The sequence below is a fragment of the Aquarana catesbeiana genome, linkage group LG06, assembly GCF_042186555.1.
Source record: "Aquarana catesbeiana isolate 2022-GZ linkage group LG06, ASM4218655v1, whole genome shotgun sequence".
NCBI classification, from domain to species: Eukaryota; Metazoa; Chordata; class Amphibia; order Anura; family Ranidae; genus Aquarana; species Aquarana catesbeiana.
Window position 1 is genome coordinate 141,307,645 of NC_133329.1, and position 27,094 is coordinate 141,334,738.

Genomic DNA, 27,094 nt, shown 5'->3' on the forward strand with positions numbered 1-27,094 from the left:
ACAGTCAGCACTCTCATTAGGACTTCTGTCTAGCAGTCATACATGAACAAAGTTTGCATTAGAATCTTTAACAAATCTGCTTAAAGCTTACTGTAAATTTTGCAAATACCTTGTAAAAGCTTGGTGTACACACTGCTCTTTCACTTACCGACACCTGTATGTACAAGGCCTTAGTGTAGATATCAGCACTGAATTCTACGGCCCGGCAAGTAAAGCCTGAGCCCTAAAATCAATTTTATGAGAATTTGCGACAGACCTTGGTCTGGTTTTATCGTGGGAGCTGAAAGCTATTGATCACCTAATGGCCCCCTTGATAAGATGAACTACTCTTTCCTGACAACCTTTATCACTGGTAAACCAGATTGTAGTTTAGGACAATGGCACCCAACTATAAAAGTTTGTGTATTGTAGCAGTCATTAGGTGTGTTAACAATGCAAAAAGGAAAATTCGTCTGACTAACACAAGTATTTATACACATTATATCCATTGCAAAGCATTAAAAAGCTTCACATTTGTACTCTTATGCCAATATGCATATGGTTACTCACTATGTATATGGTTTATACTGTAATTCTCATAATGCCATCAGGACATGTGATAAAAGCACAACGCCATTGCACAAAATAAGTAACGAGGTTTAGCAAGATAGTGAAAGCTATTTTTATTAAAGTGTAAAAAAAAAAAAAAAAAAAAAAAAACTTATACCCACCTGCTCTGTGCAATGATATTGCACAGAGGGGTCCCTTACCTCTTTTTTAGTCCCCGCTGGTGCTGTCTTGCTCATTCTTTCTCTGAGGGCCCCCGCAGCAAGCCAGGTACATAGACACACACACGCCAGGTACATAGACGCACACGCGCCCGCTCCCTCCTTGCTACTCTCTCTCCCCCGTAAGATCAGCGGTGCTGCAGCCAGGACACTCCCTCCTTGCTACTCTGTCTCCACTGTAAGACCAGCAGTGCTGCAGCGGGCCAGTGTTGGTTCAGTGACTCAGTTAGTCTGCATCTGACCGAGAACTATTCTCTTCACTGGAGTGCCAGGCTGTGCAAAGGGGGGGGGACTGGCATGCTGAAAGGCTTAGCCAGCTGCTGGTTCAGGCATCTGGGTGGAACCTGACATTAATGTCTGGACCGACTGAGTGACGTCAGCCAACAGCGGGGTCTTGCATTTATGTGACCTACAGGAGGAGAAGTAGGTCCAAAAGAGCTCACCCCCCCCCCCTTTCCCCCCTACCTTTGGTATGATGCAGCAGGGCCCTATACGAAACGGGTTTATATCTCAATGTTATGCCATGCTCTTGTCTACCTATTTGACAGCATACCCTAGCAAGACAATGGAGAAATGGGTGCTGGATGTGGGCGAATTGCCTGGTGAGCAAAGGGAGTTGTGTCAGGAAGTGGTTGCACAATAGGTCCTTAAATACATTTCAACACCTGTCCCAATTATATATACTGTTGAGGGTGCACTACACCCCTTTAAACTATATAAAATGGACCTCTTTAAGGAATAGCTATGTCCCAAATGAATCAGGGATCATAGCACTCTGATACACAAAAGTTATGGTGCTGCCCGAAATCGCACAGATACTGGGAGGCCTTTTTTAATATCATTAATCAAGCATTCCAAACCACCCTTACTCTGGACCCTAAGTGTTGTATCCTCAGATAGTTGATGAGGAGGTGACGGACCGGTTTAATAGGGAGGGGGTCCACTCCATTGGAAAAGCACTTTCCTCCTAATCTTAAAATTAGTGGAATACATGGGTACTACTATCAGATATAAGCGGGTTATTTACCAGCATAGGGGTTGTCCAGCTAAGTTTACCAGGGTCTGGGGTGGCTGACTGGATATTCCTGGCCTAGCTCTGGCAGACCTAGTCATGGATAGATTAGGTTGACATCTTTGGATCTGTATCTACTGTATCCTACAATCTGCAGGCATAGCCTGTTTAAAGCACGCAGCAGGATGGTGGGGTGATTCTCTAGGTTATTCATTTTTACTAGTACTGTCTTGGTATGCTATTGGTTACTGTACCTTTGAAACCCTATTGTAAGTCTAGTCTCTGAATGTTCTGGAACATGCCGTTTTGTATATATGCAATTGTTTTAATAAAGTTCTTTTTGACAAAAAATAAAAAAATAAAAAAAATCTGAAATAAAATAGACTGATCTTTCTTCCTACTTTTTAGCCATACCCACAAGCTGGGCAATGTTTACAACCACCGTCACAATTGCAACTTGTGAAACCATCATGCATGTGCTGGTGGGCCTAGTCAACCAAGCTAAAGACAAAAAAGCCAGAGGATATTGTATTTATATTTCAAAGTGTGATGAGTCGGGTAGGAATGCGGGACTGGAATATAAGATTCTGTATTAAATTACGTTATCCCTTTAAAGCAAAGGCTCCAGCTAAGAAACATTTGGGAAGCGGAGAGAAAGCCTTGATGAAGTGGTCTGCGATGTGCTATCTTTCTGATAATTACAGGCTCATTAGCACAAAACGGGGCACGTGTTTTCTGTTCATTAGTCAGTCGACTCTTGCCTTCTCTTCCCAGTTACTGCAAGCGGGGGGTGAGAATAACCTTCTCTGTGGGCAGCCTATGCTTTATAATGGGATAAATAACCCTAACAGGAGTTTAAGCACTTTAAATTATGTATTAAACTTGTATTTATAAGAAAACATTCCTAAATGCCATCCCAGTTATGGTTACATATTCCATGCTGATGATCTCATTTGTGATGTTATTCCTTTTTGTAAGAATATTTGCTATTACTAATGACAGAATTGGTTGGATTAAACAAAGGTGCATAAGTGGGGAGATTTATTTAAAAAAAAAAAAACACATAGGGTGAACTAATATAAACTGGAGGAAAGGAAAGAATCTCTGGCAAAAAACAATTACATGTATTTTTCACTTTCAGACTTGCACCAGAGTATCCTCCAAAAGGTGACCAGAGAAGAGGTGGAAGACTGAGAAGGTCTATTTACCGGTGAAGAAAAGATGACGTTTAGTGGTCTCCTTTCTTTTTTCCAGGCATGGATTCAGAAGCCTCAGCAGCTGTAAAACTCGCTCCTCCCTGCGGGACTCTGTCAGACAGGCGTCGTTCATGACCAGGTATGGGTAAATCTTGCCATTGTGTCCACGTATGTACAGTCTTCTGGCGGCAGTGTTGTGCTTTTGGACAATCTCTACTCTAGGCATAAATCTATTAGAGACAAAATAATCCAGATTATAGATATTTCTATACCATAACTACATTAATTAATAAGCGCTCAATCTTCAATTCTAGCCTGTCAGCTATAATAATGCCAGAAATATATGGTTAGTCCCTAGTAAAACAGGTTTCTGAATCTTTACCATATATAGGTTGGCTGTGACCTCAAAATTCTCTATATTCATGTATACATTTACACTAATCTCTACTTCCACTCTAAAATCAATCTCTGGTCTGCCCATCTCTTGCACCCGTTGGTCCACAATTAATGCTAGTGACCTTACCGACCACTAATGAAGCCCGAGAGGTTGTAGTGGGTGGGTCAGAACACAAATGCATTAGCTGAAAACTTTAGTAGGACACAAACAGAAATATGAGGTTGCCATTGCAGACAACATTCTGAAAACACTAGTTGCCCAGCTGTAATAAATTGAACCACTGAGCAGGATAAAGCATGCAGATCTGGAAAGTAAGGCCAGCCATAGACAGTTTGAATCTCAGCCGGTTCAGCAGGAACTGGCCGAGATTTGAACCATGTATGGGCAAGCTAAATGTACTAAGTGGATCGATCAATCAACTTGGGTACAACCAGCCTGCTGGATTTTGCATGCGATTATTGCTAGCGGCCGGTATAGCCGCTAGCAATAAACGCTAGATTAAAACCGATGAATAAAGTTAGGCACTATTCTTATATACCAAAAAAATTTGAAATCTCAAAGGTGTACTCTATGGTTATATCAAACCTCCGTATACATTCATTATACAGTATGGAAAGAATGTATATGGAATTTAATATAACCATAGAATACACCTTTGAGACTTCACTACACATTTTTCTGCTATATAAGAATAGTGCCTTACTTTATTCGTCAATGTTAATCTAGTGCAATTTGCAGCTGCCACATTAAAGTGATACTAAAGTATTTTTTCTTTACAAATAATAAACATGTTATACTTACCCAGAGCCTCCTTTTAAAAACCTTCTGCCTATACAACCACTTTAATGTACATAGGTTTACATGGTTGGTGCCTTTTATAATTGGATTCTATCAATAATCACTGTCTTCTCCCTGTGGGGACAACTGCCCCCTCTGGGAGAATGCAATGGCTCAGCGCGATTCCCCTGTCAACATGGTCTGTGTTGATGGGGGAATTGAGGTGGTTGCAGGAAAGTTATTCGCTCTGTTTATGGTCTCCATAAGGCTGACTATATTTAACTCTGCTTGAACAGATTCCCCCATACACACAAGTAAGGTAGATGAAGGAATCCTCCTCGCTGTGCTAATGTATTCTGACAGAGGGGACTCCTCCACTGTCAGATTACACTGCTCAGCATTGCAGCCACCTGATCAAATGAAAATTTACCAGATCAATGCCTTTTAAATGGAAACGGCCCATATATGGACCAAAATTCGGACAGTTCTTCCTAAATCGGCCAAATTTCATTCCATCTATGGCCAGATTTAGTCGTCCTGACCTGCATACTTGTTTCAAGTCAGTGATTGTCAACTGACATTTGACAGTACTGAAGCTACTGGGTTAGCATGCCTGCAACTAGGTCAAGCAAGTTCCATATTTCCTCAGTACAGGTTTCCTTTTATCAGAGATTTGTTTAATGTAGTACAATATCAAAGCTCATTCTGGTACCTCCAAACGGACTCCTGAGGGGGAAAGTGATTCTCAGAATATAGTGAGCACATAAACCCCTTTAGGTATCTCTGAATAATTGCAAAGGCCTACACTGAGACTTCTTTAATTTGCAGCAAGAATTTGGCTCCTCTAATTTAAGTTTAAAAAAAAATGAAAATAAAATGTCAGCTCTATCCTCTAAAACAAGATATGCATGGTCTTAAGCAAAAGAAAAATTATAATACTGATACAATAGAAGACACTGAAAATAGACTGCTTCAAAACAACATTGAAATTGTAGTTGAGCACATCTGGATGGGAAAAGGTTAAATCACTTGACGCTCTAAAAACAACTGGGATGAGCATACTGCTTGAAAAGTATGAGTATGTAGAGGCTTAACATAATAGGTTTCAAGCCATAAAATGAGAACCTCTGATTGTGTGTGAAAGGGAAGGTGCGATGAGCACAGCTGTCCTACCAAGCTGTAAATGCATTCTCTCTAGCAGGCAGCAATGTAAAATTACTGGGAAGATGCTGCTGTACAGAGTCCAAGTTTATTATTCTACAAAATGTTCCAGCAGCCTTCATCACTGCTAAAACCTACTTTTATTATTAAATACTGTAGTAGTAAAGGGGAGATATACAGTAAAGGGGAGATATACATATAATCAGATACATACACTAATAGGCTTAGTTTGCCATTTTACTAATTCTACATTTTACTTGCCTGAAACTAGACAGCCTCAGTGAGCACATCTTACATTTTTAGAGTAAACCCTTAAAAGATTTTTTATAAGACTTTTACATGCTTGCTGTTCTAGTGTTCATTTTTTATTACAGTAAAAATTATTAACAAATACTGAATTAAAACAGAGATGTGTAGATGAGCCATTAGCTGGAGATGTGTACATCATTGCTATTACTTAGCCTACTTAAGGGGGAACTTAACTCTAAAAATTGAGTTTGCTCCTTACACCAACAAGCCTCGCCCCTCCTTTTCTTTCTGTGTTTATACTTTTTTTTTTTTATCTTGCGGCCCACCCCCTACCGCCATTCTGGCCTAGGCCAGAATGATGTGTCCCTGGTTCGGCAGGCTCCTCAAAATACTTATATCGCATCTCCCAGGAGGCTGCAGGACGGGGGGGGGGGGGGGGCAGAGTGGTCAGAGGGTGAGACTGGCACATCATCTAGAGTTGGCTGCCTGAACCCGAAGAAGCAGCCAGCTGAAGATGACCAAGATAGACACGTGGGACTCCTGGCTATGTCACCTGAAAAGCAGATTGCAGTGGGGCAATGCTGGTTTGACTCTGCAGGTATGTAATTTGAAGATAAACCAGCAATACAGGTAAGGGAAGGCGAGGGGGGCTGGGTTAAATACCACTTTAAATGGGAACTTTTACAGTCTGCTCTTAAAATGGACTCAAAGCTGCTAATTTAAAAAATGTGAAAATGCTTCCCTTTGAAGATTGGCAGGTAAGTATTGAGGTTTTTTTTTTTAATTTCTCGAGGAGCTATCTTCTGGGTTCAACACACTTCTCTGAATGCCTGGTCTCCCCCTGACTAAAGGTGTTAATGCATTTAAAATAAAATCCTGGCCAAGCACTCAAAATTTCTAGCAATCTTCACGAAATTTAAAAAAAAAGGAGAACACTATGTGTGAATGAGGCAGGGCACTATCTCCTATAAAGTTTCTGCTACTGTCCAAAAGCTCAATGGCGAGTTTTCCCCTCTACCTTTGCAAGGCCAAAACGTGACAGACCAAGCTTCGTTTTGCATTCAAACTGTCATGGTCACCAGACAATCTGAAAAATAGATAACTCCTATAGAAAAACACACTAGAGGAGACAGGATGCAAACATACAGTATGATCTATTCCTTATGGATGCTGCAGAAAAATCTGAGGTTGTCCAAGTGAAAACAACAGCTTAGCTGAAAACCTGGGCTCAGTATGTTACAGTTTTTCTAAGGTGTATGGGGAAATGTGCCCTTCACAGAAGAGAGGAGTTTCTTCCCTAAAAAGGAAACTTTTCTGGGTGAAACAGGATGCAAAAATTGTGATCTCACTGTGCAAAGGCTTATTGCCTGGCTGCTACGCCGACCTTCTGTGGCTTCAATACTTGCATTACTGATTCATAACAGGTATACAGACAGGAATTTAAAACTTCTCCAAACTTTGGACTTATTCTGGGTCAGGTGTCTCAAAATTAAATATTTTGAGCCCATGGGTCAACATCATAGTCAGGCAATTCGTTTTTTTTCAGAAGGTGGTCAACAATGGCTGCTCCAGCAAATAGTGTAAAAAATTCTTAAAATTATTATTAGGATTATTTTCTTTTTAAAAGAATGCATGCACAGCGCATGTCCCCTGCCAAAATGCTGCAGAGAAGGACGCTATTGTCTGTGTAGAAGCGGAGGTCTCTTCGCAGAGGTATGAAAGCAACCCGTTGAGCAAGACCTAGAGGTTTCCAATCAGCAAGAAGACTATGAACATGCAGAGCTATAGGTGTGCGTCAGGCCTCTGCAACCAGAGAACAATGGTCCATTTTTTCAGCATGCTAGCAGGAGACAGGTTTTCGACACAGGCTGAGAAAATGTTGACACATTCTACTGCAAATAAACTGTAAAACCAGCCATAGACGGTTCGAATCTCGGCCGAGATTTTAATCATGTATGGGCAGGATGAATGTACCCAAGTTGATCGATAAATCAACTTGGGAACAACCAGCCTGCTGAATTTTACATGCAATTATTGCTAACGGTTGTTATAGCCGCTAGCAATAATCACTCAGTTCTCCCGGCAGGTGAAGCTGTCCCCGCCGGAAGAACACACAGTTCCCCTGTCAACACTGTCTGTGTTGATGGTGGAATTGAGCAAATCTGCTCTTTCTATGGCCGGCCTAAGACTTTGAACACTTTTTTTTTGGATGCACCTGGAATACCTTTAGTGGATTTGAACAGAAAGTTTGGTTGGACAAAGGTTTTCTTCCTCAATGTACTTATACATTAGTCACATGAACAGGACATTCACAAAATTAGAAGAAACCATTAAACATAATTGTAATTGCAACATTGTTTTACTGTGATTGATGTTAACTGCAAAATGAAAGATATCAAATTTCTATGAAAAACTGTTAAAAATTGCTGACAGACATCTAAGTATTAAGCCCTATATTCAACCTGTTAACACCTTTGTACAGTAAAGGAAAGGATATTCTGATTCAGCCATTTTGTGATGCCACAGAACACTTTGTAGATCTCTCTCTCTTTAGTCATCTCTAACAACACAATGATGCACTGAGGTAGGACAAAGCGTGTCTATTCAAGCATCTATTCCCTAGCCTCTGCTGCATGTGAAAGGAATTCATTTCTTACTTCAGTACCTCTTTAAATAAGATTCATTTCCTGCTGTGCCCCTTTAAAAAATATTTTTCTGACCTGGCCTGCTGCTATCTGTCAAGGACTACACTTGGGAAGCCATTAGCCGGCTGCATTCAATTTTTCTTTGTATTCCGGCATTTTACTATCAAGAAAGGACAATGCCCTAGAACTGTCATGGCAACGAGAGAAATGAGAACACATTTCCAGAACAATCAGGTAGCAAGGTAACGCTAAAAGTGGTACCCAAAATGGCAATGTTAATAAACAATTCATCACAATCTGACAGCAGCAAGGTCACGCAAGTTCCAAACAAAACTTGCTTCAAAGGTGCTGTCAATAGCATAATTTGTATCATACGGCAATTGTCTGCATTTCTTTTGTGTCCAGTGCGTCGCTTCATTTACCTGGCTATTTTGATGTAATAATGTGTGGGTTTTGGCATTAGGAATTCCCCTGGAATCTCGACTTCTGCTGTCTGAGCAGAGAAATTGCTCAAGAAGCGGCATTTCTCTTCGATCAGGAAGAATTTGGGTAGTTGCTTCGTTTTGGCCTCCAGAATTTTGATCCACTTTTTCAGCTTGGAAATGAGATTGTGCAGCTTCATGGAACCGGGGACGCTGAAGTCAAAGTCTAAATTGTGGACAGAAAATGGATAGTTTAAACAAGTGAACTGAGGATATTCTTCTTTTTTTCCCCAATCAGTAAAATATTATATCTTTGTAGACTTTAGATTCACAAAATTGTGGCAAATGACATATGGCTTCCATAAGGGCTATGTCAAACAGATAACTTCATAGCAACGATTTAAAGTAGCTACAAATCACTCTGGCAGTTTAAATCTGGCTGTAGAGCTGCTGCTGTAGCTGGCTACAAGATGCTGGTGTGTGCCGTGAGCAACAGAAGCTGGGCTGGACAACAGGAAACGCTAATGAAGCTGATGATCCTGCAGCTCGCTCCAAGTGTTGCAAAAAGCCAATCAATCAGGAACTCAACAAATCACTGCAATCACTGACACAGACCTTTCATTGTAATTCAATTATAACTAGCAAGAACAATGCTAATGATAAAGTTTGCATTAGGATTACATTGTGTGGCCCTTTGTACATGGTGCATACTAGAATGTAAACGTTTTGTCTGGAACTCTTCAGAGCAGTTGAGATTGCAATGGAAAGACTGTAGCCTGGTACACATGGGCCGAATATCGGCCTGTATTGGCTGTTTCAACAGAAACCAGCTGACATTTGCCCCATGTGCACATCAACCTGTCCGACAGAAGCCGGCCAAATGACTGCCTTCTGTGGAACGCGCAAGCTGGAAAGCCAGCATCCGATCAGCCAATGGTTACGAGCGCTGACTTCAGGCGGGGGATGGTGTGTCAGGGGTGAGTAGAGTCAGAACACAATAGCTCATCGAGGAGTTTGCTGTACTAACGTTGCATGGTTAGTGGAGCTGCACGATTAAACGTTAAGAATCAAGATCGCGATTATTTCCCCCCCTCGCGATCTTAAATGCTTCACTGCTGGGTTCCCACATCAGCAATGGCGGCGGCAGCACCTGACAGCTGATGGAAACATCAGCTGCGGTGCCGACATCGCTGGACTCCAGGAGAGGTAAGTGTCCTATTATTGAAATCAGCAGCTGCAGTGTGTGTAGCTGCTGGCTTTTAATATTTGCGTGTGTGGGCGGACCTCCGCTTTAAAGAGGAAGTAAAACCTTAATGGGTTTTACTTCCTTTTTTCCCCCTGCAAAATAAAAGAATAATGGGCTAGTATGCATTGCATACTAGCCCATTATGTTGCACTTACCTGCAAATGAATCCCACGATGTCCCCACTGGTGGCCACATCCATCTTCCCCCCTCTTTCTTCTGGGGGTCACGGACACCGGCTCTGTGACTGGCCGGAGTCGCGTGGGAGCCGCCGGTCACGCTCATGCCCTTTCTTCAGTGCGCATGCGAAGATGATGTTGGCGCAAGCGTATATGGTAAATATCTCCTAAACCATGCAGGTTTAGAAATATTTCTAGTACCTACAGGTAAGCCTCATTATAGGCTTACCTGTAGGTAAAAGTGGTGTAACTAGGTTTACAACCACTTTAACAAAGCATTTTCCGGATTCTATGCAGAGTTCTCTGCTCCAGCTGACGGCTGTAAAAATAAATAAAATGGTGGTTGTTGCAATATTTTATGTCACACTGTATTAGCGCAGCAGTCTTTCAAATGCAATTTTTTTTGGAAAAAAAAAAAAAACACACTTTAATGAATTTAAAAAAAGAAAACCAGTAAAGGTAGCCCAATTTTTTTTGTATAATGTGAAAGATGATGTTACGCCGCGAGAATCGTGATCTTTATTCTAAGCAAAGAAAAACTGCGATTCTCGTTTTTCACAGAATCGTGCAGCTCGAATGGTTAGTACAGAGAGCTCCTCCCGAGCACCTCAGTGAAAGAGACCCTTTCACTTCTAAAAAGCACAGTTAATACTTATTTGTCCAGCCACCTACACCACGGATCTTCAATCTATTGAAGAGCTACCAATGTCTGATGAATATTTTGCATCTCACACTTCCTGGAGCTCCTTCTGACCACTACATCGCTGGACAGAGAGAGGGATTAGGTAAATATTAGGTGGCTGCTGCACACAGAAGGGTTTTTATCTTAATGCATTAAGATAAAAAAAAACCTTCTGACTTTACAACCCCCTTTAAAATGGTTTTAAAGGCAGAAGGTTTTTTTACCCTTCTGTGTGCAGCAGCCCCCCTAATACTTACCTGAGGCCCATCTCGATCCAGCGATGTTGCACCAGAGCCTTGGCTGTCCGGGACTCTCCCTCCTGATTGGCTGAGATGCTGTCAAAGCCAGTGAGCCAATGAGGAGAGAGAGGGGGCGGATCCGTGTTTGAACAAAAAGCGCAGCGGTATGGCTTTGGTGCCCCCATAGCAAGCTGCTTGCTGTGGGGGAACTCGGCAGGAGGGAGGGGCCAGGAATGCTGGCGAGGGACCGGTGAAGAGGAGAATCTGGGCTGATCTATGCAGTGGTTTTGTATAGCATGTTTGTTATTTAAAAAAACAAAAAAAAGACTTTAATATAACTTGAAAAAGGTTTAGTGGGAGTTCCACTTTGTGATATTAAAAACCTGCTAACACGGCTTCAAAGAGTGAAAGCACCTTGTGCCAAATATCTACCAGGCAACTGCGAGTTGCTTTATCTGCTACGCTGAAAAGACTACTTAATTACTGAAAAGCTGTGCCGCTCTACGAATAAAGATCATCTGATAATTTAGGCTTCTGGGAAATGACAGCCCCTTTCATATGTGACATGCCCCCGGTGTCCACTAACCAAATCAGAGCTTTCCTTCTCATCTAAAAGCCAAGAAAAGATTTTAAATACATAAAAAGATCTTCTAAGGTTAATAAAGTTAGTCTTCCTCCCAGTCATTCTCTATTGTGAAAGAGAATTAAACAGAAAGAAGACAAAAAAATATATCAGAGCATTAACTGCAATTGAATTTCTGATAGTGTGCAAACAATCACCGGGACTGAAAGAATCCACTGCTGCCTTTTAGCCTGCTGGCCTTCATCCATTAAATTTAATCACATGGTTCACATCTTCCATTATCTACTGTCATGCAACTGCAGTGCCACACAGACTGCATCAGAGAGCTTATTGGGTGTGAGAAATATAGGTCATATTTAAAGCTGGAAGCTACTTTCATGTGAGTCCCATCAGCCAATTTCCTAATTACAGTCACAACAAAGCAGGAGAGACTGGCGCACTACTAGATATACTAAAAGGAGGTGCTGACCTGGACTATGTGACAGTTTGATAGAGAGCACACTTACAGATGTATTTATCAAGAGAAAAAAGATACACTAAAGACCACCAAAGCTCAATCTATTACATAGACCCCTTTTCAAAACATGGGGCTCTGGAACTCATGTAAGAGAATGCCTGGAAGAAATTGACGGGTTGCTGTAGACATGACCACATACAGACAAGACCAATTTGCCTCACTGTGTCCCTGCAGTGCCGAAGTCTCATTTTGATTCCACTCAATTTAAGTAAAGATGCAGAAATTGGAGTTGTCTAGCAAAATGCCCGCTGTTTACATGGGCACTGCCTAATGCAGGCTGGTGCAACAGAATAGTACACATGTGTGTCCCTTTACATTGGTCCATATACCAAAATAAATACATATCACAAAACTCAGTTCTAAATAAAAATATATCTACCGCCTGCAAATGTTGACATACTGAGGTGGCTTGGCTAAACATTAGACTTCTATGGAGGCTTTGAAGAAGATTTGAAGCACCACTAAAGCTACATGGGGTATAAAATTATTGAAGCAAAGCCAAAGCAAAGCAAAGTGTAAACAGGACTGTAAGCTAACCACTTTATTTAGAGCCCTGTCACACTGGGCCACAGGCCACGTTAGCAGCGCTTTACCAGCGATGTGCGGGTAGGAGCGGGGCACTTTTAATCCCAAATAAGGGGTTAACAAGGGTTAAAAGCGCCCGTGAAGCGCTTTGCATGCACTTGGGCAGCGCTGCCCATTGATTTCAATGGCAGGGGCGGTTTTGGAGCGCTGTATACACCCCTCCTGCACCGCCCCAAAGATGCCTGCAGGACCTTTTTATTTTCGGTCCTGCAAGCGCACCGCCCCAGTGTGAAAGCACTCAGGCTTTCACACTGGGGAGGCTTGAGAGGCGCTTTTCAGGCGCTATTTTTAGTGCTAAAACGCCTGAAAAGCGCCTTCAGTGTGAAAGGGATCTAAGTGACAAGGGGCTTGACCGGCGTTTAAAGAGCTTTAACAAAGCCTGTCCGAAGCCTTGTTTTTAAGCAAGTGTAAACTAGCCGTTAATGTGTGTTGAAGCCAAAGCAAGTGTAAATGAGCCCTAAGTGTCTTTTTACACTCCATGAACTTCAGTATTCCTGAAACTGCAGTATGGGTAAGCTATGGGGGTCATTTACTAAAACTGGAGAGTGCAAAATTTGATGCAGCTCTGCATGGTAGCCAATCAGCTTCTAACTTCAGCTTGTTCGATTAAGCTTCGAAATAAAAAAAAAAAAACTGGAAGCGGACCGGTTTCTATGCAAAGCTGCACCAGATTTTGCACTCTCCGGTTTTATTAAATCTGCCCCAGTGTTTAGCCAAGTTCTTTAAAGCAATGCGAATTTAAATTCAAGGACTTAAATTAACTTCTGCTTTGCCCATGCAAAGTAACACAATAGGGTCACTTTAAAGATGAACTCCCAGCAGCATATACTTCCCTTTTTTTGCTCCTATGCCACTCTGTTTAGCTGTCAAGGGCGAAGAAAAGCCCTGTGTAAGCTACAAGTTAACAGATTTGAACCATAGACAGTGCTATGAACTCTTCAATCGCCGATTGCCCCAGCACCCTCACATTCTTCTTATTGATTAGTGGGTATTTCCTTCGGGTCCTGGCACCAAATGGAGCAGCAGGAGAGCAAACAGGGTAAGTATGAGCTGCTGAGGATGAGAAGGCTAAAGTAAACCTGCTGCTTTGCTCTGAATGGAAAAGGCTCAAATGTGCATTAGGTCACACTGCCAGCATCCATCATATTTATTATCTGAAGTATTATAAAAAAAAAAAACAAAAAACAAAAAAAAAAAAAAATCAGAAGGCAGCTTAATATATAGTGGAACAGCAGGAAAAAATGTAAATATGGTACCTGTGGTGAACTGGCTCTTTAGCTTCTGGAAGACTGGGTCTTGTGCTGTAGCTTGGGCCCTCCTGGCCAGGGACTCAGAGGCAGCACTGGAAAACATGGTGGACACATTGGAGACATTCTCCAGTCCCACCCCAAATGTGCTCACCAGCTTTTTTACAAAGTTCAGGGTATGGGGGGTGATTTTAGCATCAGAAACTGCTCCACTTTTCTCAAAGGCCACAGAGTAACACTTGGCAAGTCCCTGTTGCAGTTGTCGCAGGACCTGTAATAGTTACCATGTAAGAAGGACATTATATATAATCTCAAATATGTCAAAACATTATATATATATTTATTAATTACACAGCCTAAATATTAACTCTGACAGTTCAATGGATCAGTGCCACCTAGTGGACAAATTTAAACAGGATAAAAACTGGTACCTATTTTATGAGCTAATCTAAGCAACCAATACAAGTACAGAAATAAGGTTTTGCACTAGTCCTTACACTGACAGCTGCTTGCTATAAAATCACACTCTGCATAGCACTTTTTTCATACAAACCCACCTGTATTGAAAGGTTAGTATGAATGACCTCCACCTAAAATTGGAAAACATTTCTCTATGCAATGTGGGGTTGTTTGGAATTCCAGCCTTCATCAAGTGTTCGCAGTGTGTGAAAACCCCAGAAAACACTTAGTGGCCTCCTAGGTGCAGTGAGATCATAAGCTCTTGTGAGTTTTATTTCATTTTTTTAAAATCAATTTTAGGATGCGTTTGTTTAAAATGACTCTCCAAATACTGGGGGATTTGTACGGGGGAAAAAAGTCACACCAAACTGTTTTTGACAACACGTAAATTTAAGAATTAGAATGTTCAAATGTTCAATAAAATTCTCTAATCCAGGAATTCTGAACACTCTCCCCTGCAGTGGGGATGTGCCAGCACTGCAAGGGTTACCTGCTCGTTTAGGTCTAGGAGGGAAAAAAAAAAGTGCTTTTACTTACCTGATCCTCCACTCTCCAGGAAACGGATTCTATGCTCTGGCAGTGGACTGCCCCTCAGTGTCCGCATTGGTCTTGATGGCATCAGGACCTTAGTCTACTGAGGGATGGGGAGAAGGCACTGTGGAGTCTGGTCTAGCAGTGCAGAGGTGTGGTGGATTAGGTAAGTTTACATTTCCATGTCCCTGAGATCTAACGGGGGAGAGGGGGGCACAGTCCCACAGCAAGGAAGGATTTTCAAGTTTCTGGGATTTAGGCATTAAATTTGTTAGTAGTTAATGCCCTTCTAAGGCTAGAATGATCTCATAATATGATCACCCATTCGCTTGATTAGTTGTATCCTGCTACCAGTTTGTGACTAAATAAAAATAGGCAATTTGAATCCTGTTCGTTATAAACAATCCCTAATGCAAAGCAGTTCACTTAGGACAGTATCATCACTCTGAATCAATGCTCATCAGAATGAGGATCACGGTTCTGAAAATAGTACGATAATTGGCCAGACATCTTTAAAGGTGTTTTGCTTTAAAGCACATTTCCTGCAAAAATTGTGTTAGAGGCATGACCCTGTAGGTGAACGTAGAGTTCCACACTGCACTTACCTCTTCATGCCAGTTCTCTCTGAACCAAACCATCTGGTCCACAATGCCCTCCAGTGATGACAACAAAGTGGGGTGCAGCTCCCGTTGCATGTGCATGATTCTGCTGCACCTCCACATGGGCGCTGTGGCTCTGATTGGTCCTGGGTCAGAAGCGGAATGTGACTGGGTGCCGACTGAACTCGGCTGGTGCTGTCCAGAGTCTGTAAGGCAATAACACAATCAAGCCATTATAAGTGATAATATACTCCGGTTTCCTTCCATGCTCCAAAGACATGCTGGTAGGTAAATCGGATCCAGTCTAAATTGGTCCTAGTATGAATGAATGTGAGTTAGGGACCTTAGGTTGTAAGCTCCTTGAGGGTAGGGACTGATGTGAATGTATAATGTATATGTAAAAGCGCTGCATAAATTGACGGCGATATATAAGTAACTGAAATAAATAAAAATAAAATAAATTACATCAGCTACTTGCCGCATTCCTTTTTTTTTTTTTTTTTTTTTTCTGTTACAATTGTATTTAAAGAATTTTTGGGTGTCACAGTTTAATCCTTGCATCCTTTAAGAGATTACATCATCCAGGACTCTGTAGGGGTTTACATGAAACTTCTAGAACAACATGTCAGTCTTGGAGACAGACACCAACATTTTTAACATATTGTCACTGGATTGGATGGATTCTGATTTTAGGCAGCTGCCAATTATCTCTAGTGGAGCATGAAATAACGAACATGAGATACATCACTTTAGCCCCCTTAAGACTTTGTGGTTGTAAACCTTTACATATACCCAGTGAAGTGACTGGTCTAAGGTGATGCACAGAGATGAAACAAATCCTCCCACATAAGCTGTACCTGTTTATTGTACCATCCCTCTACTTAAATATCTAGTGGCACTTAAAGAAAGGTGGGTCCCACTGATGGCATGCCAAATGGCAGACATCCGAAACTCTGATATTTATATATAAAAAAAAATGTATTTTTCATAAATTATATATACAAATAATTATATATACATATACACACACACAGTACATACAGTGTGTGTGTATATATATATATATATATATATATATATATATATATATATATATATATATATATATATATATATATATATATACACATACATACACACACATACATACACACACCGAGGGCACTTAGAATAGAAATGAGGAGCAAGACTAGATTCATGTCCAAGGTGAGTATGAAAAAATGAAGTAGTGAAGAATCTCAATGTGCAGGAAAGTACAAGCCAGCATTAAATTGTTTTCTAATGCGAGGTAGACTCTGTGACCATTTTATATCAAACCTGCTCAGAAGCTGCAGAAGAAAAATGTTTAGTTAGTGGCAAGCCATATTTTCGAGTCTTTTCTCCCTTACGCTGTGTCAGCACACAAAAAGGAACCATGAAATTACTTCCTTCCCTGGTGCAATAAATGTGTAAAAATCAAGAGATTTGATTCTCTTAAGCGTGAGACTCACCGCTCTTGTAACGCTCCCTCTGCTCGATCTTCAGCGTTAAATAAAGAGTCCGGATGGGAAAATACACAGCTTGAGGATAAACTCTGCCAACCTGAGCAAGAAAAAGAGAACAGACTTTACTGCTATTTTTACTCCGAAGTGGAAAGAAACCTTGCCTGTATATACTTCCTACAATAAATGATGATGGCTTCCTGAAGTATTATGGCCTGTTTAAGCCACCATGCCAGTTCTTGGCAATTCAAACTGAGCTAGGCAGAGTAGACACAATAAATGACATTGTACGAGAAACCGGGTTTGTCAAAATTACAATTAAAAAATTTGAAACATGTTTTGTAGAACTTTAAAAAAATAAATAAATAATGGCTTAAAAAAATATATAAACCTACATCACAGAGTGGAAAAACAGCTATCATTACTGAGCTTGTTGAATAGGACTGTTAGCCAATGTCATGTCTCAGCATGGCAAACTGAAACTGTGTCCAGTCGGCCTTGTCAGCAGTTTTTTCTTAACACCTTTTGTTAAGGGTCAATTAAAGAACATTCCTTTGATCATCTTTCCGTATAAAATCAAGAGGCAGCATAATCTGATCAGCACAGCAAGATAGCAGCAACCTGCTGAAGAAAAAACAGCAGGCATAATGACACCAGCAAGTCTATAAATGAGGCCACAATTCCCAGCGTACCCGGTGGTGCACGTTGGCAGTGCCCATTAGAGGGTAACCTTACTCCGTATAACTGAATCACCAAAGGCGGAAAATATCTTTAGTGTAAAAAGAAACCGCTCTTACCACAGCGTCTGCCTATTCGGGGACAAATAAGTAATACAACATTTTGCCTTTGAAAAAAATATGACATCTCTAAGAGATTTAAGCCACAGTTATTGCAACCCTGGTGAAAGTACTAAGTGGTGGAAAAGGTCTTTATTCAACTGGGTTGCAAGGTGTGTTGTGTAATATTGCATCCCTAATAACTAATAAAAACTATAACTATTATGTTTTTTTCTGATTCTTTATTTAGTGGAATGCATCAAAATACAAAACATGACTTGACAGATTTAATCAGGTACAGACAGACCTTTGGAAGCTAGAGATTTTTTTTAAAGGAGAGCTGATCAAATAGGTAGAAACAATTCACCAATTCAGTGGAAAGAAAGGAGAAATAACATCTTCAAAATAAAAAAAATAGAAATTAAAAAAAACTAGAACATAAAAAAAAAAAAAAAGAGAGTCGTAAAAGGTGTGACCAGTTATATTTGGATCACACAGAATGATCTGCCTATCCTTAAAGCGAAGTTCCACCCACAAAATTAACTTTACATTAATAAACAGGAAAAAAGCATCAGAAAAAACATTTGAAAATGTTTTTTTTTTTTTCACACATAAATTGTTCTGGGCTGTTGCTATGTGGTCCCTTGTAATCTGCCCCCTTCCTCTCTGTGGTGCCTGACGTCATTTCCCTTGGCGCCTGTGTTCGCTAATGCTCCTGGGAGATGTGTGTCATCATTTCCCAGGAGTCAGTGGGCAGCGCTGAGGGTTAGAATCATGGCTAAATGACCTTACTGCGCATGCGCGAGAAAGGGCGATGCATGCTGTTTATTCAGCAGCACCGAAACCTGGAAGTTAATGCGTGTGGGCTTCACCTGCCCACAAGCAAGATAGGAACGCCCGAGCATAAGGAATATAAGGTAAGTTTTTATTTTTAAAACGAACTAAAGCGGCGCTATTTACCACAGGAACCAATGCCAAAACAACATAACATAATCGTAACAGATATATTTAAAAAAAATAATTTGTGGGTGGAACTCAGTTTTAAATTGATATACTAGTTCCATTTACCGCTGTGAATACCACACACAAAGAGACAAAAAGCATACGTATAAAAGGAGTGTCTGAAAACAAACCGTTACCACTTGTCTAAATAAATTAAAAAACTGCTACAATGAATATTAATCCTGCAACTAAACCCAACATTTGAATATAAAGGAAGGGTTAAAACCAATTATTTTTGTCATCTGTGTCCCATTCAAAAGATTTTTACTTAAAGCAGGAATACACGGTTAGAAATCCATCGATCGCTCAAACACCAACCAACGAAACAGCGTTCGTTGGTCGAAATCGTCGCTAACATTAACCAATCAAAAAAAATCTTTAAAAGAGCAATCAATTTCATACGTAGCATTGACGTCTCACATGCAAGTGGGGCCATCTACTAGTTCCGGTCATGGTGATAATGTTCAAGAGATGTTTTACGGATGACCTTCACACCAACGAATAGAATATTGTTCATTCGCAAATGATACGACACCATTTTTCCAATCTGTCTTTTTCATTCACAATATAGATATTGGGTATTACTTGCTGGGCATCAACGAGTAGAAAATCGTCCAATTCTTCGCAGAATGGAAATTTTCACCCAATTTTCTTATTGTGTCTTCCTGCCATTAGGCTGGTCATAGATTATACAATTTTCTTTTAGATTTACCAAAACCATATAATAGGAGGTCATACCTAAACACTTTCAATTTGTATGCAATCAGACTGGCCCCTTCACTACATAGTTGAAGGTAAATCTAAAGGAAATTGAATAAGAAAATTGTATAATGCATGGCCAGCCTTATGCCCCGTACACACGGTCGGATTTTCCGATGGAAAATGTCCGATCGGAGCGTGTTGTCGGAAATTCCGACCGTGTGTGGGCTCCATCGGACATTTTCCATCGGATTTTCCGACACACAAAGTTGGAGAGCAGGAGATAAAATTTTCCGACAACAAAATCCGTTGTCGGAAATTCCGATCGTGTGTACAGAAATCCGACGGACAAAGTGCCACGCATGCTCAGAATAAATAAAGAGATGAAAGCTATTGGCCACTGCCCCGTTTATAGTCCCGACGTACATGTTTTACGTCACCGCGTTTAAAACGATCGTATTTTCCAACAACTTTGTGTGACCGTGTGTATGCAAGACAAGTTTGAGCCAACATCCGTCGGAAAAAATCCTAGGATTTTGTTGTCGGAATGTCCGAACAAAGTCCGACCGTGTGTACGGGGCATTACTGTACTGCAGACACAACAGGAAAAAGACAAGGACGATCTAATTTTATATGGTTGTTACCATAGCAAGTGTCCCCATTGTCAGTTCTGGTAATAGCTCCCACTTTCAGTCTCAGAGAGAATGGTCAGCCGGAACAATTATAAAGTCAACCTCCGTAGTGTGGACACAAAGCCATAACATTTGAGCTTCTAATCCTCTCCTACTTTATCCTAAACAAAAAAAAATGCTTTGGCTTTAAACACACTATAAAGGATAAGTTCACCTTTTGTGACACGTTATACCCACATTCAGGGTGTAACATGTTACAGATGCACGAGCCCCCACACCCCCTGATACCCTGTTTTGGCAGCCAGCGGGGATCTTTTTCCCCCACTCGCTGTCACAATCTAGAAGAGTGTTCTGTGAAAACTACAACTACTGACAGCCTTTAGGGCTGTCGGCTTGCAGTTCTCAATGAACCACCAGGGCACTGTTGAGCGCTCTAATAGTTCATTAAATCTTCCTGTCAGAGTGCAAGTGCCTGTACGTATCAGAGGAACAGGCAGACAGCTACACAGACGGTCTATAGGACCATGGCACTACACCCACGATCTGCTTATTGTGGGTGCAATGCTTTTCAGGCACATAACAAAAAAAAACTTATATATATATATATATATTCTTTACCTGCAAAAAAAAAATTGCATTTATTGTGAAACTCAATTTTTTTGGAGCTCATTGAGGGACATCAGAATTCAGAGACTGTTAGGATTATACTGCCACCTACAGGATCATTTGGACAGTGGCAAACAAATCTGTGCCTGGATCACATAATCCAAAACCGTCGACTGAATATCCCGGTATAATATAATTATACTATATAAGCAATAACGTGTGGCACTTTGTAAATATAAAACAAGAACACTTTTCCTAACTTCTCCAAAATACAGAATCAAAGTATTTACAATCCAATGGCATAATAATAGCACAGCATATTCAAAACAGACCACATTAGTGACATCAAATGAGATAATATGGTGACACAACACAAAGAATTATTAAAAAATGTAACAGTGCATAATGTCCACATAAAGAACTCCAAACAAGTGCTGGTGAACACACCCAATCCATCTTTTTGTAGCAGTGAAATATATTCTGTAGACAGAAACTGTGTGGCATGCCACCGCATTACTCGGTTTGGTGAAAAGGCAGTAACAAAAGCATAAATCACAGACATAGAGAGGGTGGGACTTGTCAATGAACTCAAAGAAATAGATTTTTCAGTTATTACAAAAATCCATTTTTTTTGTTCACTAAGGGACACAGAAATGTAAAGACTGTTGGGACATCCAAAAACAGTTTGAAGGGTGGGCAACCATAATAAAACACTAAATGGCCCAAAAGAAAATTACAGAACTAGGGACAAACTACAGCTCAAAGAGCCACCTATAAAACCTTATGCCTGAAGCTGGCATCAAATGAGGCCTGAACATCCCACCTGGTGAAACTCCAAGAATGTGTGAACTGAAGACCAGGTTGCAAATCTAGGAAACAGTAGCCCAATGCCAAAAAGTGCAAGCAGCACTCATAGACCTAGGAGAGTGCACCTTGACATGAAAGGATGGAATCCAGTCTTTAGGACCATAAGTATTAGTGATGATCTGTCTGAACTACAGAGAAATGATGGAATTAAAAGATGGTCATCCTTTATGGAACTATCGAAGATGACAGTCAGTCTTCCCAATAAAAGCCATAGCTGTAAAGCGTACACAATATGAACTGCATCCAAACTATGAAGGGAGATCTCCTACTGAGGTTGCTTCCTCCATGCTGAATGGTGGGAAAGAAAGTGTGGTACGCACAAGACTTAACCAAGCAGAGATGGTCAGCCCCTCAACGTTAATTTTATTCTGCAATCAACTGACTTTGGCAATTTTAAATAGTGCCCAAAGGCCCTAGTAACGTTGTAGCTCCTTATACTTGGCCAATGTGGCCTACTCACAAAGTAGGTCTACAAAGTCAAGGGTCACACGTGGGGCTGTGCCATGTCTATGAATGTGAAAAGCGATCAGCGGCTAACACAGTCCACTTAGGTCTAGAAGGCAGCACAATGTAGAGCCCAGTGCCTGAACAGTCCAGGCTAACCTTGCAATTGTCTAGTCCAGTCGGGTGTGGGTATGGCCTCCAAACGCTAGCGTGGAGAAGCATTAGGTCTGGATATCTATATATAGAGACCTGCTCAGCAGCTTGTGGAGAAATCTTGACTGAAGAAAAAAAACTAGCAAAAAGGTTAGAGTTTTCTTAACAGAACAGAGAAGAGATGTCCATCCTCCCAGGACACCAACAAAAATCTAAGACATGCTAGGAGTATAAGAGGAGTTATACCAGGGTATCCGCTTTTTTTCTATTTGCCAGTGTACAAATCCTCCTGTATGCAGCAGTATAACCCCAACAGGTTCAAATTCAAGTGTCAACAAAACAAAGATGGCAATTCTGCCACATTTCTTTTGCCTCAAAACATGCTGTAAGATACAATTCTGCTTCGAGAAATCTTGCCCAGCATAGATATGCAAGCCTTCTGGCACCAAAAGGGTTAACATACCTTGCTCATATGCTGATGATGTTAAACCACCTTGTGGTGGAACGTTTTATCATAAGCACTATTCTCCTAACAAGGCTTCATAAAATATGCACAAATCATGTCACTTGTGAGGCAGGACACAGGAATGTAATTTATAACAAGGACAGTGTTTCCATGGCAACCGGTGGCATAATGAAAAGGGCAGGATTCTCACTCAATGTACGGTTTCTCTATTCACTCTAGGGGAAAGGAACAAATCGTCACCATGAAAATAGTAGAATGCCATTAATGTAAACTAATAATATAAAAATTAACCTTGTACACGCTCCTGTTTGTTCTAATAAAACACAAACAAAAGCTTTAATAGGCAAATAACAGGCTGACTGGTTAATATGGCGGGTACATAGGGCAAGTACATTGAAGCAACCACGATTTAAGCAATCAGTGCTGTGAATACAGAGACAGACGCATGCATGACTTTGGTGCTAAAAGGTTGTTTAAGAGAGCAGTTCATAATTCTGCTGTAACCAGCAACAGAATTCAGCATTATCTTAGTACAAGAAAACTATAATATAAAATAAGATATTAAAAAAAAAAATTCAGGACTCAACAGAACAAACTAAACAGGAAATCAGGCTTCGCTTAAAAGATAAATTATGCTGAGAGTAGTACACTTGCTGGTATTATTTCAGGACTTTACTCCAATTTTATTACCTGGTATTTAGCCTAGGCTTATAACATCATGCACAGCTCTCTCTCTAACTCTCGTGAGAGTTTGCCAGGAAGGGAAGGGGAATGAGTCATAAGAGGAACAATGAAAGCTGCAGAGCTGGGAGGTGTACCTCTGTGTAATTCCAGGAAGTGAACAGGCAGCATCTTCAGCTGCCCACAGTTAAAATAGCTGCAGCCAGACGCCATCGAGGGAGATTTCTGCAGCGTATTTGGCAAGTACAGAATCACAGTATATATAAATAATGTACAGTGGTTGGAGAGAAGCTTCAGAATGGCAAAGATGGTTTTTATTACAAAGTATGTGAGCAGACTGTGGTTCCTCTAAGTTTTAAGCAAACTTTCCAAAACATTCATAAGTGAATGGGGCTCTACTGTGCATGCGTGGGCAGCTGTAAGAAGAGGACAGCCAGCTGGTTGTAAACATTGCAGTTGAGCCCCAGAGGTCCAGAACTGGATAAGTATTAAGCGGAGGAGTGTGGGTAGATTAGCTCAGTACAAGGAAAGGATTAAGAAAATGTGGCAACAGCAGAAAACCGAGAAAGTTTAAAAGTAATGCTTTCAAAGGTAGCGATGTAAAAGCAATAAAATATCTAAAAGACACAGAAGCAGGATATGACCAGGCTAAACAACATGGATAACTGGAAAACTTTGTGGCCAAATCTAACATCAGTTAAGCTAGTCATGTTGGTACAGTAAGGCAAGACGGCAGTCTTGTACATCTCGGATATTTATTTATTTTATCTATTTATTTCAGGTACTTATATTGCGCTGTCCATTTACGCAGCGCTTTACATATACATTGTACATTCACATCAGTCCATACCCTCAAGGAGCTTACACTCTAAGGTCCCTAACTCACATTCATACATACTAGGGACAATTTAGACAGGATCCAATTAACCTACCAACATGTCTTTGGAGTCAGGGAGAACATGCAAACTCCAGGCAGGTAAGTGTCGTGGTTGGGATTCGAACCAGCGACCCTTCGTACTGCTAGGCGAAAGTGCTATCCACTACAACACTGTGCCACCCCACCGAAGCCTTGTTTGAAAATAGTGACAGTAGGATAAGTGGTGACTGGTAAGGGTGGAACCAAAACGTTTGACAATCAGGCCCATACAATAATCTGGCAAATCCGCAACTAATGATGACCTCAGTTCTAATAAAAAAGGAATGCAACTGGTGGCTATACAATCAAGGTGTGTCAGTAGAATGCCATATTTCGAGCACTAAATTCTTTGGATCAGCATATCAGCCAGGCAACTATCATTTCCAAAATAAGAGCTCAGCAATGGCAGTCTACTTATTTTCTCGGTACAGGTTTTAATAACTGATAAGATAGCAAACATGGGGAATGCATTATTTCCAGTAGGTCAGTAGACATTTAAACTTGCACTATGAGAAGAGGCATAATCATTGTGCAGCACTGCAAAGTAGTAAAGCAAAGCCTGCATATTTAATGAACCAATATGTTATGCCTCATGTATTTACAAGCTATTTTAAAACACTGTCACTTTGTCTATGCAAGGCAGTGTGACAGTGCCTCTACAAAAGGACATCCTTCAGCCTAATTACTGGTCACACCTGCTTCTCTTTCGCAGCTTCTTGTTCCTCAGCAGCTGCCAAAAGTACCCAGCACTTCCAGGTACAAGGGGAGCTTGTGACCTGTTCACCTGTGATGGTGGCCGGGCATGGCAACCAATCTCTAGTCCTGGACACTTGACCTGAAGAGGGATGTCACATCTCCACCAAGTCACTAACAAGGCTGACTTCAGTGCCATCTGCAAAGAAGGAAGGAGCAGTAATAGGCGAGTATAAGGTGCTTGGAGAATCCCTTTCGTAAAAAGATACTGTTATCTTGTCCTTCATGGGCAAAGTGACAGTGGGGTTGATTTACTAAAGGCAAATAGGCTGTTCAATTTGCAAGGGAAGTTACACCTTGCAAGGGAATTTTTCCCAGAGCTCAGTGAATGAGGTGAAGCACTGCTGATTTCCATCATCCAATAATGTGCAAAAAAAAAAAAAACTACTCTTTTTCCTTGTACATGAGTACCACATTTACTAAGCTCTGAGGGAAATTCCCTTGCAAAGTGTAACTTTCCTCACTAAGTGAACAACCTATTTGCATTTATTAAATCAACCATGGTGTTTCTTTAAGCTGCACACCCAGAATGAACTTTTAAACACTGGGAAACAGGCTTGTATCCTAAAGCAGTGTTTCTCAACTCCAGTCCTCAAGGCGCACCAACAGGTCATGTTTTCAGGATTCCCATTATTTTGCACAGGTGATTTGATCAGTTTCAATGCCTTAGTAATTCCCAAAGCCGTTTCAGATGAGGGAAATCCTGAAAACATGACCTGTTGGGGCGCCTTGAGGACTGGAGTTGAGAAACACTGTCCTAAAGGACTTGGCACCTTAATTTGCCAAAAGATCAAGATGTAATTGACCAATTCTCCGAAATAGCAGACAGCCCCTTTAACATGTTATTAGTAATGACCTAAAACTTTTCACATTAACAAGAACACTATAAATGCTCTCATTCTCCTTTTATTTTGTTACTTACTGCGCAAACATGAGCGCATTAATGGATTTTCAGAAGCCATTTCCTACTTTTTAGTATTCTGTTCAATGCACAGAACAATTATAGTGAAATATGAGGCAATTGCTACTCATTTCCATTTGCCTTTATGAAATAATTAGCCAGGGCATGAGCTCGATAATAAGATATACCCACTATTTAAATCTATTTACAGTGTGCTTTTAAACACAGCTTTAACAGTTTAGGTCCTCTGAAATGGAGGCCTCCCCGAAGCAATGCATTAACACTGCAGAGAGATAATCTTGGGCTATCAAAACACAAATATATGGCTTTGAGCCTTAAGTGTCATACGAAGGATCACATGCAAAACCCAGCACAGTGGTTGTGTTAATGTACCCACACACACACAGGGAAATAATTTATTGATAGAGACTTGCAGCTTCTACCGTGCTGAGAAAATTGTTCATTAACAGTAAACTCTACTTTCACTAAAAAATGTACAGAACATACAACTGCAGCATAAGTAATTTGATAATAATAAAAAATGTCTTTTGATTTCAAGCCGCAGCCAGCTATGATTTTTTTAAACTGTTTTTAACTGTTAAAACATTGCTTCTTCGTAACATGGTGAGCACTGGGGATACCTGAACATTGCTTCTTCGTAACATGGTGAGCACTGGGGATACCTGCACCGAACTCCTGCAGAAGTGTCATTTTTCCCAATGTAATTGGATTTCTCTCATTTCCCCACGACTACAAATGCTAACAGCCCCAATTAAACAGAGAACTGCAGACTGCCTGCAGCTCAAAGTACTGCCTAAAAGACCTTACATGGGAAGCTGGCATCAGATGGGGCAGCAATGTCCACCTAGAGAACATGTGAACAGTAGACCAAGTGGCAGCCTTGCAAATCTGGGAAATCAGGGGCCTGATGACAAAAAGCCATAAAAGCACTCGTAGATCTAGCAAAGCGTGCCTTGAAAGAAAAGGGTAGAACCTCATTATTGAGGCAATATTCTTATACCATGGTCTGTCTGAGCCACCTGGAGATGATAGAACGAGAAACTGGTGTACCTCTCTACAGGACCATGACTAAAAGGGAATCAGTCTTTCTGATAGAAATAATGGCTAAAAGACAGCACAAACCACATCCAGACAAAGGAGGGAAATTTCCTGGTGTAATGAAGCCGGAGAGAGCATTGGAAGAATGTTGTCCTAGCGAAAGGCAGA

At 40.9% G+C, this 27,094-nt stretch overlaps 1 protein-coding gene across 3 annotated transcripts in view; it reads right to left on the reverse strand.

Moving 5' to 3' along the window:
* TRRAP (transformation/transcription domain associated protein) overlaps window positions 1–27,094 on the reverse strand; it is a 242,519-nt gene that overhangs the window by 17,654 nt on the left and 197,771 nt on the right. For all 3 annotated transcript variants that reach the window (XM_073590992.1, XM_073590991.1, XM_073590990.1), the window contains 5 exons: window positions 16,981–17,071; window positions 15,497–15,696; window positions 13,911–14,172; window positions 8,627–8,852; window positions 2,988–3,205 (listed from right to left, as the gene is read on the reverse strand). In XM_073590992.1, coding sequence (XP_073447093.1) covers window positions 2,988–3,205; window positions 8,627–8,852; window positions 13,911–14,172; window positions 15,497–15,696; window positions 16,981–17,071 — 997 coding nt within the window. The remainder of the gene's footprint in view (window positions 1–2,987; window positions 3,206–8,626; window positions 8,853–13,910; window positions 14,173–15,496; window positions 15,697–16,980; window positions 17,072–27,094) is intronic.